This window comes from Poecilia reticulata, chromosome 5 (assembly GCF_904066995.2).
Source record: "Poecilia reticulata chromosome 5, P_reticulata-male-v2, whole genome shotgun sequence".
NCBI classification, from domain to species: domain Eukaryota; kingdom Metazoa; phylum Chordata; class Actinopteri; order Cyprinodontiformes; family Poeciliidae; genus Poecilia; species Poecilia reticulata.
The window spans coordinates 26,921,116-26,934,835 of NC_088834.1; the positions used below are offsets into that span (position 1 = coordinate 26,921,116).

Sequence of the window (13,720 nt, forward strand, 5' to 3'; positions counted from 1 at the left end):
GCTGAGGAATGTACTATATCTTGGGTGGCTTCCTTGATGGAATTGGCTCAGCGTGTATGTGATGTTGTAGGGAGTTTGAGGGATATAGGAGCGCGGCTCGGCTTGGTAAGAAGGCAGGCGAGATAAAGAGAAATGATGTGGCTCATCTTCTGTACCTGTATTCTATCAGCTCGCCACAGACTGCAGGTCCTGGCTGCCGAGATGAAAGACTCTCTGGAGGACAAGAGAGACGTTCATGAGTCAGAAGGAAAATGGCATTCCGCTTATCAAATGCCTGAAAACATAATCCTTCCCACGCTACCGGGTTCTTGGGTCTGGACGTACTTATGAAAACCCTGTCACTTCAGATAGTAGGTTAGGAGTCAGAAGTTCTCCGCGGCGCTGCAAAAACTCCCAGCTTGCCGTTTCAAAGCAGATATGGCTCTTTGCCAGATGTTCCTGCTGTCGTCTAATTGGGGTCATGTTACATGTCATTTTGTGTATGTAACTTTCAGAGATGGTATTAAACGGCAGGAAGTCCGGGGCTGAAAGCGTACAAGTGATAAAAACGAAGGCAGGATCCCCTTTTAAATAAATCATTTAGATTAAAGTTCAGCGTGTTCATATTTTTCTCCTCTCTCTGTGAACTTGGAGACCCGCTGTTAAATTAAAAGCCCAGAGATGACGGAAGCAAAAAGAAGAAGGAGGGGAAAAAAAGACATTCAATTCAAGATTGCTTTTAAAGATGGAGGGAGGGGGTTAATCCAATCCAGTAATGCTATTTGAACCAATCCTGATATCATTCTTTGATTAGATATCAGGTTTAGTGACCCATCTATACAACATAATCCTGTGTTGCTTGAGGTCATGCCTTGACTGAAGTCCAAAGCAGCTCCTCTCTTAAAGGTACAGTATGTAACTTTTATGAAAATGTTTTTTTTTTTTACATATGTGTTAAACTTGTCACCATATTGCGACGGTATAAGACGGATAATCTGTGCAGATCGAGCTCCTTCGCCTCATTCCTGAGCTACTATTGCCATCAGAAGAAATGCACCGCTTCCCGGTCAAAAACAACCAATCAGAGCCCGGAGGAGGGTCTTAGTGCTGTTGGTCAACCTCAGGTACAGGTTGCTCAATGTACTGATGGCGGAAAAACAACTCATCATTTCAACTGTTTATCCATCTTCATCAGTGGCTATGCTAACTAGCCTTGGCATTCATGGCAGTGGTGGTAAACCAGCTGTAGTGTGAAAGGGGGAGGACGTGAGCAGCGTACACGAGCATGATTGATAGCACTGAAACCCGCCTCCTGGCTCTGATTGGTTGTTTCTGACAGAGCAGAGCAAGTGTGCAGATGACAGCAGAGCCACAGGGAGAAGGCAGAGGAGCAGATTGTCTTATAACATCACAACATGGTGACATTTAAATATGCAAAAATATAAAAGTTACATACAGCTACTTTAAGTGATAAAAAATACAGTAATTTTATTGATTTTTCAGGTATATTAGTAGTCTGAACATATGGGTGGAGCAAATCATAAAACGTCTCTTTGTGGACAGTCTGTTATTTCAGAAAGTCATATATAATACTTCCAAGAAGAAAAAAAATACAAGATAAATATCTGTTGTAAGTTTTGTCCAAACATTAGGAGCAGTTAAAGGCACGTCAAACTCTAAGGGTGCTGGAAATGCTTTGGTTTGCTTTCACGTTGTGTTTTTCTTACAAGCGGATTATGACTTATAAAGAAAGACATGCAGGTGACAATTATTCCTACCACTGGACAGAAATGACAGACTTCCCTTGAGTGCATTCACACCTACACAAAAGGTCCAGATCAACAGGGGAAACGAACTCTGATTGGGGCCCTGCAGAGCAAAAATTTAACCAAAGAAATCCACAATAATGCCCAAGAATATCGTAGTCATAATGAAACGGGTGGCTATTACGCTGAGCACTACCAGTCCTGACAGGCTGAAAAATACATCCCACTCAGTTCTTTTCCTATTTGTATTTGTGAAGCATCCATCACGAATATCATTAGCCTAAAAGATTTTGGGACCACATATTTACCACTGCCACTTTCTGTCTAAGCATCTCAGCAAAGTAACAGCAAACAAGCATCCAGCCAGGCACCTGATCTAAAACAGCCTGCTTGCGCTTGCCGTCTCCCAGGACCGGCAAGGGGCAAAAGGTGATGCTAATCACTGTTGTCTTTTCAAATATGTGCTGACAGCAACTTAAAGAGACGCTATCCAACCGAGCGGCAAATCAATGTCTCGCGCGCCGAGCCGACGTCATCCTCTCTGTGTTCCTAGGTGTCCGTTCAGGCAAGTTGATGGTTTGCACAGCGATGTGCAGCAGTTGGTTATTCCCCTTTTCTTGGCTTATCTGCCTCCAGCCGGAATCGGCAACCTTATGGCCCTGCTGTTTGCTCGTCCATAAATCACAGCCCTCACCTTTAATCCTGACCGGACGCCCACACAAACATTTACATGGAAGCATAGGATGAGTTATTTCATGTAAGTTTGAGGCAGGGCAGACATTTGTGAATTAGTTAAACGATGGTCTTCCGTGGTCAACCACTCGATCGCAGCAGCCTCTTAAACCTATAAAGTTCGAAATGAATGACCAGCAGGGCCACTGAATGATGCATTACACATTTTAAAGGACCTCAGCATTTTACCAGTCATATATTCTGACTATTCTGAAAGTAAGGATGGATTCACACCAGCCCTGTTTAATGAAACTCTAGTTAATGTGCCTAGAAAGTTTGGTTTCTAGTGGAAGTGTGAATGCAGAATCGAACTGCGATGCAAACTCAGAGACGCCAACAAATCCAGGTCTCGGTTTGGTTGAAGTGAACGCTGGCACGGTTTGAACGCATAACCAGACAGGAGAGCAGGAAGTGGACCATAGCACAGGGCATTCTGGGTAAACGCAATCAAAATGAACGCAAGAGTCTAGCACTAGAGGGAAAAGACAAATCCTACAACTGGTAAAATGTGACGCTACTTCCCTTTTTGTTTACACTTTGTGGAGAAAGAAGTTGACCTCATGTCTTCTTCATACCTTTTCATGTTGTTTCCTTCAGCGGTTCTCGGTGCAGCACCACCACAGGCCAGACGGTGAACAGGTTTTACAAAGGGTTTGATTCAGCAGGATGCCAGCGAACCATATAGACTGAAAATGTAAGAATATTGCAACTTTGTCCCCCAATCAAACCGAGTCTGCATTACCATCAGGTGTGAGAACACCCAAAACCAAAAAGGGTGAGCGCTGGTATGAGAATTGTTTTTACATCACGCATAAAGTGAATCTAAATTATTTATTTCTGCTCTAAAAACCTGATGTGCTTTTTTTACTTTATTTGCATAATGTATTTCCAATTTTCATTGCCCACTATTTATATATATACATTTCTTTCCCTTGACGACACAAAAGCTTTCCCCTCAACAGGACACAACCCCCGACTTATAGCCGGCAAAGGGGAGTCCTTAGGTTTGTTTAGCGATGGAGCATTTATTGGATATTTTTGGATCAGCCAAACGGGAGAGGAACAAGGAAAAAGGGATTACAAGATTCGTAATCGGCTGAGAAAACTTTGCTCCGGCACAAACACAAAAACCTGTAAAACGTGGATAAAATTGGAGGTTATGGTGACCCAGCGGCCAGGCGGCTTAAAGGCTTTCCCCACGATCTCCGTCGAGAGATAAAGCATCATCTCACCGCGGTGTTGCACCCCCACCTGGCAACAAAACAGCAGAGGTCTGGCTGTAGAGGCGGAGGCTTATTGTGCCAAACAACGGGAGCTATATGATGACGGTGGTGGAAAATGGTGCTCAAACATGTTGGGCCCCGAAAAGAGAAAAAAAAAAGAAAGAAAAAGAACTCTCCAGTGTTCAGCAGAGATGAAAGCTGGTAAGAATTGCTGTATGCAACTCGCATCATTTTCTTCCTCATTAAACCCTCCAGTGAAGCCTCACGCTGTACGGGAGCGGGTACCGTCAGGCTGCAACAGGCCACTCCCATCAGGACTAAATCATTTGGACACAGGCACTCAGTCAAAAAGAACAGGGGAGAATGGATTTTGTTTCTTTGTAAAATGGATTTCATCTTTTTCCGCCTGTAATTATTCCTTTTCATGCTGAGGCGGTTTTGTTTTTGTTTTGTTTTTTTCCCCTTGCCAGACACCGTCTTCTAGCTGCTCTCTTCCAAACGTTGGCAAACCAGCCGCTGCTGACTGAAGTGAAACACTTCGTACCAAAAAAAAAAAAAAAGGAACGTCATCTCATGTACGGAAGCAGTCTGTACATGTCATTTAAATCAAGCAAAAACATCTATATTATTGGAAATTTGGGGGATACAAGAAAAAGTACAGAAACACTGAGAAACTGGAAGAAAAGCAAATAAACAGTACTTGTATTTCACCCCTGTCAATCTAATACCCCTAAATAAAAACCTCATGGAGGTTTGTTAGAGAAAATAAGTGAGTGAAAATCATTATGGAGAGACCAGATAGGCATACAGTGGGGTTATCAAATATCTCAACCTTTAAACATTTCACAGTGCTGCAGAAACAGCCACGTTCTCGTTATGTAGGAGATAAAAATGTGCCGAGAGGTGATCAAATGAGACCCAAAGTAAACGGTGAACGACATGCGATGGAAAACTAACTCTGCGCATCACCCTGAACACGGCGTCTTAACCGTGACACGTCGCGGGGGCAGGATGGTGCTGTGAGGACGCTTCTTCTCCAGCAAGGATGGTGCTGCATACAAGCCAAGCCTGAAAGAAAACCTGTAGGAGGCTGTAAAGGTAGAATGGTTTTAGAGCAGAGGTGTCAAACTCGAATACACAGCGGGCCAAACTTTAAAAAAAAAAAAAAGAAAGAAAAAAAAAAACCTCAAAGTTGTGGCTCAAGTTTGATATTTATTGAAAAAGATTTTACGACAGAGGAAGGTTTTCTATTTTCTTCCGATATTACGATAAAACGTTTAACATTAAAAAGCAGCATAACCAAATGCTGTGAGCACAAGTAAAACTAAATGTCAAACGGGACATCCATCCATCCATCCATTGTCTTTCACCCTTGTCCCTCAGTGGGGTCGGGAGGATTGCTGGTGCCCATCTCCAGCTAACGTTCCGGGCGAGAGGCAGGGTACACCCTGGACAGGTCGCCAGTCTGTCGCAGGGCAACACAGAGACACACAGGACAAACAACCATGCACACACACACTCACACCTAGGGGCAATTTGGAAAGGCCAATTAACCTAACAGTCATGTTTTTGGACTGTGGGAGGAAACCGGAGTACCCGGAGAAAACACATACATGCACAGGGAGAATATGCAAACTCCATGCAGAAAGACCGGGGCTGGGAATCGAACCCAGAACCTTTGTGCTGCAAGGCAACAGCTCTACCAACTGCACCACTGTGCAGCCCCGTCAAACGGGACAGTTAAGAAAAATGTATGCACCTTCCTGTGTTTCCAGACTTCTTAAGTTAATAAATCGTAAACTGTCTCTGTATTACAAAACTTTTGTCGATTTTCTGCTAATGTCGCAAAAAGCACAGTTTCACAATTACAGTGTTTCCATTAAATAACAAACGCAATTTAAAAATTATACGTGAATAAGTTTGTTCACATGGTAATTAAAAAACAAGAGGCGCCATCATCCTCCAACTGCGTCCTGACTTCTTCTTCGTGGTTTGCACAAGTGGCAACATCAGGTTGTTGACCATGTGACTCGTGTGACGTGAGGAAAGCTTTTCCATTGCAGATAATGATAAAACCCCACACCTACGACCAACTGTGAATAAGTGTCAAAACCTGAAAATCGATGTTCACGGATGCATCCCTCCAACTTGGCGAAGCTGGAGCTCTTTTTGGAAGGAAAACGTGGAAAGCTATATTTCCCCAAAATAACATATTTTCTGGGAAAACGCAGGGAGCCTTTTACTTTCACTTCACAGTTATGCAAATTTGCTTGTGCTGTGCCAAAATGTTGAATTCAAAGGGAGTATGAATGCTTTTACAAGGTATTAGTACTGTGTCAGTTCAAAATAATGAAAAAGGAAAAAGAAAAACACAAGACATGTTTGACGAGCAATGCTGGCAAGAAGCTAAACGTGGTGTTGGTGGAGTTGCGTGCCAACATTTAGTGTTCATTACGACGAAATGAATACAAACTGACAATCACTGGAAGTTGCGCCCTGGAACATACATACTGGAGTAACTTCCAGCAGTTATGCAAGGCGTGATCCGACACCGGTACGGACGGAAAGGAGAAAAAAAGGCGGTAGATAAGGCGGACGCGCACCGCGACTGACGGTTATATGCTGCCGCCGCGTCCAGGACGGCATTTCTAACACCTTTAATTAACCGAGATGGGTGTTAATGAATTTGACAAGAAAAATATTACATGGTCGCCTTCTTAGCCGCCCACACGCCAAGCGAAACAGAAGCAAAACAACTGGCCCCTCCACCTCGCCGTGAGAGGAGTCGAAGTGGACAGATTGCTCGGTGACTGGAAGAGGAGAGCTTGCTTCACACTGCTGCACCCGCTGGGCTGCAGCGTCTGCCCTTTCCTCACCCCGTACCTAGACGCCCGTGTCCAGAGGGAGGCGGAAATCCCCGGAGAACGGCACTTTGGACACTCTCGTGGAGGCCGGCGTGCGATTCTGAAGGTGTGAGAACGTCGACTTTACGGCTGAACAAAGACATAATGTGATCACTTTGACCTGCGACTGGCCGATTATTATCACAGTTCGGATAGGATTGGCAATAACACTTAGCCTACTTATTGTCATTTTGATGCACAGACTTAATGAAAAGCACTGAAAACTATTTCTTTCAAGAAAACCTGCTTACTGCACAGAAAGTCAAATATTTTTGCCAGTAAAACAACCTTCTGCTTGACAGGTACAGACAAACATCAGGTCTTCATATCTGATTACTGAGTGCATCATTTCAGACTTTTCTTAGATTTCAACTGACAGCTGTACGATCCATTGACGTATTTCCAAATTTATGTTTTCTACGAGCCCCTTCTGAGGGAACTGACCCATTTTCTTTCAGTAACTAATCAGTCAAGGAAACATATTTCACATCAGTATGATTTTGAAGCACAAAATATGAATATGATGGAAAACTGAGGACCATTATTTTGTCAAATTTATATTCAAAATTCTAACTAGAGCAGTTTTAAACAGTATAAATTATAGTAAGTTTAGACTATAATAAACTTGTATGATTTATGTGACCAATACTCCCAAGGCCTATATAATCTTAGTGAAATCTTTTGGTCATCTCCAAAACTGGACGTATACGTCTCATTTTAAAAGCATTTCTGGAATTAATGGGCGAGAAACGGAACATGTTTTTTAATAATCTGCAATATTTGATGCTGGTGATGAATCTACAACTGAACTGCTATGTAAGACACTCAAAATAGGTCATATTTGTGAGGCTAATGGTTGGTTGGACATATAGTGGACTGACTGCAAGTAAGTTTCATTTCTCCAAAATGTAAACGAAGCACCTTGAAAAATAATTTTTTAAAAAAAGGGTTTGGCTGATTTAAAAAAAAAAATGGTACCGCTTTAAAACTTTATTACTGGTAACCGGCCTGTAACGGTTCCCCTCCCATCTCCAGGATTCCTCCCCCAACAGGCCCTGACCAATTATTTTCCTTGGAAGGGGAGTTTGGAGGTTTTTATACTGTAAAAATCGAGCTTCCCTCCCACTTTGTGTCCCACCGCACAGCAAACAGACGTCCAATAAGACACGTTTGCTGCGCATTAATCACTAGCGAGACGCCTCGAGCTGCTGGAACCTGAATCTCTCTGAATAGCAGGTATGGGAGGACTGCACGGATCTCAGATTGATTTCCACAAAGACCGACCAGAGAGAGAAGGAGAAACGGGAAGCCAAGGTAACGTGGGATCAAAGCCGCAGCCATCGGGAACATAAGGTGAATCAAACTGACGCAGCTGAAGCTCTGCTGTGACACTTTTTCAAACGAAGGCATTAGCAGCTAATAGCTACGTTGGGACATGCTGCATCCCCGTGACACACACACACACACGTCCACATACACACCACATCCATCCGCATGGTAAGCGCTCTGGATCCATCACGTTCTTCCGGACCAGCACCGATGCCCCGAGTCGGTTTGGAAACCTTGAGCTGCGAGGCGCTCTGGGGCAAAGCGGCTCCCCGCCGACCGGCTGCACTGTCCTTGTCAGCTCCTTAAACAACAAAATCACCTCCAGAATAATTCAATTGTTACGCTCTGCAGCCGGAAAATCCTCAAACAGCTGTTCCAATAAAAATGCCATTTCCCTCTGGCAAACAGCATTTCACAAACAATAGACAAATATTTGGCTATAAAGGCAAGGTGTCAGGGGACAGCTTACCTCATTCTGCTCGCTTGCTGGAGCCGCTATCCACAACTATGAGTAACAGTTTGCGATTATGCAGGGAGGAGACGACGGGAATGTGAAACGTCCCGAACACTGGCTCCGTTCCCTGAGTTAAATCTAAGCTTTTGCCGATTTCATGTCAGATCGAACCTCCTAAATATTCAAAACGAGCCTCACCGTTCACTATGTCTGTGCTCAGGGCCGGATCTACAAGGATGTTGGCCCCTGGGCTGGAGCCAGTTTTGGTGCCCTGGCCACCGAAGGAAAAAAAGCTTTCATGATGCATGGTAGATTTAATATGACCCCCTGCCAATAGCTTCATGTTGTAGCCAAAAAATGCGCCATAACTTAACCTTAAAATACTTGAGCATTGTTCATAAAAATCCCTAAATGTTTACGCAACTCTCCTGATATTAGCCTTTCAGTGTTACGCAAGTAAAATTTTTCCAAAACATATTTATAGGAAAAAAAAGAAAGTATGTGGGCGCCCCCAACAAATTGGAACCCTGAGCTACTGCCCCAGATTTACACATTTCTTCAGTTTTTGCTTCTTTATCACGTTTAAATGTTTCAGATCAAACTAATTTGAACATCAGACAAAGAGTAAACACAAAGAAAAAAAACTGCATTCGAATTAAGTTTTCAGAAATGGCTGTGGATTTATGAGACAGAAGTGACATTTTCTCAACGCATCTGGTATAACAAAAAACTAAAACAGCATTTCAGTAAATAGCATCAAGCCAACAGTCAAACACAGTGGCAGTAGTATGGTGCTGCGGGGCTGTTTTGCAGCTTCAAGGTCTGAGTGGACCGCTGTTTTTCAGTTCTTCAAGTTCTTCTACAAAATGCTGAAGAACCTTTGTGACCTTAAACTCAAGAGGATTTTGAATATGCAGCAGGACAAGGATCTCAAGAAATTCTCAATTGAATGACCACAAAAAATAAAAAATAAACTTTTGAGGTGGCCTAGTCAAAGTTTGGCTTGTAGTGGCATGACCTTGAACAAGTCACAAAGAACACTTGATTGCAGTTACTCCTGCCAAAAGTGATGCTACAAGTTATTAGGTTCAGGGGTTCATTACTTTTTCATACATGACCAGATTAGTTTTGATCATTTTTGTTCCTCTTAAAGAAATGAAATAATCTTTTGAAAACTGCATCTCTTCTTTACAGAGAGGATATGTTTGACTAAAACTGAAGATATAAATCATATGTAAAAAAAAACAAAAAAAAAACTTCTATAAGAACAGAAAGCTATAACAGGTCACATAGTTTCTTACAGCGCCTTTAAACAAAGTTTTAAGATGTAAATATAATCTGCTCTGCGCTATGCAAGCACATTCGGCGACTGTTCAAGGTGTTCTTTGTCAGTCAATTATGCAAATGGGGGACACTGGAATGTGGCTGGAGGGGGGGAGGCAGAGCGGTGGATTCATTTCCATTATAGCTATGATTCACCAGAAAACAAATGAGACATGCTGAAAAAGCTGCAGCATAATTTTCAGATGGCTGCAGATTAACCTCGCAGTGGGTGCAGCGCGCCGCCTCGGCTGAAGAGAGATGAAGTGGATGAAAAACGGGAATTGGATTCTCTTTAAAAAAGAAAAAAGAAAGGAACAAAACGAAGCGATTAAAAAAAGCTGTAAGAAACAGCGAAAAATAAAATAAAAATAAAAAGTTGGAAATGAAAGGAAGGAGGAAGGCTGTTCAACTGCTCCGAGAGCCTCCGTGCTAAGTCAATCAAGAAGAAGAAAAAAAAAAAGAAGTAATTTCTCATTTTTATTTCAGTCGGAGTAATTTCAGTGTTCATTCATCAGTGAAACCTCATTTCAATTGAAAAGCTGCTGGAACAGAATGCGTGGAGCTACCTGCTGCCACATCGCATCCCCACAATCCTGCGGGGGGAAAAGGGAAAAGAGTCCCAGCCGCACTGTGCGGCGTCCATGTTGCACTAAATTACATTCTGACCTTTTAGGAGCGATGGAGACTCCCACACCACATCATATGCCCCTCTTCACACACACACACACACACCAGGTAGGCAAACACAGACTCGCACAATGCGACACATCAGTGCAGAGATGAGAGAAAAAAAAGAAGAAAGAAAATCATCAGTCAATAAATGGTAGCCAGCAGCAGCAGACTTACCTTTGAGGATGCTCTGGCCGTGCAGTGCGTCTCTGGGGACGATCACCGTGTAGAAGTTCTGAGAGAAGCCGGGTCTGCAGGGAGGCTTCGGGGGCTGGCCCGCCCTGCTCCCCTAGGGGAAGGGGGAAAAAACACAATAATAAAAGGTGGACTCATTTAGGCTCATGAGTGGATTTTATGTTTTTTTTAGACCAACACTGAATCGTCCTGTTTGTTTACAACTTGGATCCACCGTCTGAAGCAGATCGATCACCATCAGATGCTGCCTGCCTGGCCAACTCTACACATTCACTAGACTTCAGCACCTGGTGTAGATTTTTTTAGGAGCTGGAATTTCAGGGAGGAGATGACTGGCTTTATACGTTTTCCTCCAGTGCAGTGCAGTGCAGTCAGTTCCCCCAAAATCAAAATCAAGGTAGGCAGAGGTTTCAAAAAGCAATACCACTCTTACAGTCTGAAGTCCTTTTTAGGACATGAGCAAGTAGCCATGTCAATGCTGTGCACTGCCGTCCAGCTGGAGGAAAGGCAGCTAGTAAACTTGTTCCTTGTTTACATGTCGAAATAAAAACCGCTCACTCTCATAAGCTGTATGGCTGTTAAGCTGCCTAATGCAGGCCTCCTACCTTAGTAATCAGCACAACAAATTTATAGTCGTTAATATGTAATATGTTGATGTTGACAAAAGAAGCAAAACAGCAAAAATGTAAAAATTTAGCTGCATAAAGAGCAGTTGCAAACACTACTTAGTGATTATTCAAACTTTTTAAGTCTCCCAAAAGTCAAATAGTAAAAATATTTTTGTTTTGTTTTAAATCAAATCAATTTGCTCATCCAGGTCATTTTTTTTGTATAAAAGTTTATACATTTTTACACAAATTTAGAACCACAAGACAGTCATTCAAAACATCCCAACCTGCATTATTTGATAACTGTGTTTTTGTTTGCATGTAGAATGCCTGTCACACACGCCACATGAAAATAAGTCTGTAAACCACATGCTTAACCTCAACACACGCAAATAAGCAGTTAAACATTTATTTGTGCGACAACACACAAATAACTTTACATCAAAGTAACCCGGGCCGCCCCAAAGACGCTGCCGACCTGGGTGGTGAGCCGCATCGCCCAGATCACAGTGCAGTGACACAATGCAGTGAAATCCTATTAGACATACATCATCTGTGAACACAAATGATCATAATTAGCCATAATCCTTAAAATAAAAGACGACCAGCTGCTTGGGTAACGGCAACAACACAGAAAGTGTCCATAAAGTGACGCGCATATCGTCTCTGCAATGTGTAGATAAGGATACAAGAAAAATGCTAAATGTGCATTATTATCAGGCACAGCTGCAGGATCACAGAGTGCGAGCACTATCCTCACAGCATGCACCTGATTCATGCGTCTATAGTATCACATCCCCTCTGACTGCACACACGCAGGCAGACAGACAGCTCAGCCACGGCAGTTGTTTGCCTGTGAACGGAATAAGATACCCCCCTCTCACATCCCTCCAATTATTCTTCCTCATTAGGCAAAACTGATCGCCAACCGCTCAGTTGTTTTGGCGCTGAAATGTTAGCAGTGTGCAAGCGAAGTTTAATTGCGGGCGGCGCAACAACAAGCCAGTCCAGAACATGCAGAAAAACATCGTCCACCGCAATAATGCTGCAGTTTATTCCGGGGAGGATAACGCTCTTACTTTTTATCCGCCCGTCTTTGAGAAATAAATAAATGACTTTAAATCACGAGCTTTGCAGATTTTCTCTCTCTCTCTCTCTTTCTTTCCTCTCCAAACTGCACGGCTCCACTGCACCCATCATGTGGCGGCGCAGCACAACGGGGCAAAGTGAGCCGTCCGCGGCCACTTCCGAGCGCCCATGCAGGGCTCTCTCTGCAAAGCACTACGGCAGTGCAGCACTTCCGAACCGGAGCAGACCGGGGAGAAAATGAACTCATCTTACCGAGGATGCGCCCACGAGGACGGAGCACGCCAACAGGATGCAGCCAGCGATCATCTTTGCGAACAAACAAACCAAAATAATAATTATTTTTTTTTTAAAAAATGCTAAAAGGTTAGAAAGAAAGAGAAAAAAAAAGAAAGAAAGAAGAAGAAACAATCAGGGGAGGAAAAAGAAGAAGGATGAATCTCCGTCAGTCGGTATAATTCCCGGATCTCCCGTAGTGGTTTTGTGGGGTTTTTTGTGTTTTTTTTTTTTCTCCTCTCCTCTCTCTTCTCCACCGCTGAGCAAGAGAACGTCCCTACTTGTCTGGCGCAAAAGTGCCGCTGAGACAGAAGATGCTGCGCTCCGTCCGGAGGAAGCCGGTGCCCATTGGATGACGGCGTCACTACAACCCCTCCTACCCCGCGGCGGTGCGGGCGAGGCTGGGCCAGGCAAGGCAAGGCAAGGCAAGTCTGCGCCGCCAATAACTCCACCGTGATGATGCCACTTCAGGGATCTATTGGTGGAGAAATGCCTTTTTCCAGGCTATTTAGATCCATATTTTGACTTCAGATGGAGCAGAGGCGGCTCTCCGGCTGTGTGAGTGACAAGCAGCCATCCGAGTCCTTTTCATGAGTCCATCAACTAACTGCAGTCTATTTCACACCCCAGTTACCCCCTCTGCCCCTGATCCAGGGTATAAGTGTAGCAAGAGCCGGCGAGTTATTAGCTTTTTATTAAAGCTGCCAACGATAGAAGCTCGGCAGATAGGACTTTGATTGTGACTGAAAGCTTCAGATGAAATAAAGTACAATGTGCCAAAAAAAAGAGAGAAAAATCATCTGAGATCACAGGAATTTCATTTCTCTGATTTGCTTCAAGGATCTCAGTTCATTTTAAAGATATATAAATATATACAAATATGAACACATTTTTTTTTTTTTGCCAGACAGTTAATATTAAGAAACTCATTTTTCTTGGCATGGTTTTAGGAAAGACGGTGTGAGAAAAAGTCTGGCAATCCATGGTCAATTTTTATTTTTTATTTATTTATTTATTTTTTTTTTTTGCCACAATGTCCAGAAATGTATTAACAACCCATTGAAATTGTTCATTTACAGAATTCTTTCTGCTGGGATTTTAATGTTTCAGAGGCAGTAATGGATAGAAAGATGATTTTGGTGCATATTCTTATACAACACTGATGTTTCTGTGCATT

General features: G+C 43.1%; 1 protein-coding gene across 2 annotated transcripts in view; it reads right to left on the minus strand.

Moving 5' to 3' along the window:
- The window catches only part of LOC103465092 (cadherin-4-like), a 321,198-nt gene extending 308,146 nt beyond the window's left edge, over positions 1-13,052 (minus strand). For both annotated transcript variants that reach the window (XM_008409644.3, XM_008409643.3), the window contains exons 1-2: positions 12,523-13,052; positions 10,556-10,667 (exon numbers count right to left, since the gene is read on the minus strand). In XM_008409644.3, coding sequence (XP_008407866.1) covers positions 10,556-10,667; positions 12,523-12,576 — 166 coding nt within the window. In that variant the 5' untranslated portion in view covers positions 12,577-13,052. The remainder of the gene's footprint in view (positions 1-10,555; positions 10,668-12,522) is intronic.
- Between the last annotated feature and the right edge of the window lie 668 nt (positions 13,053-13,720).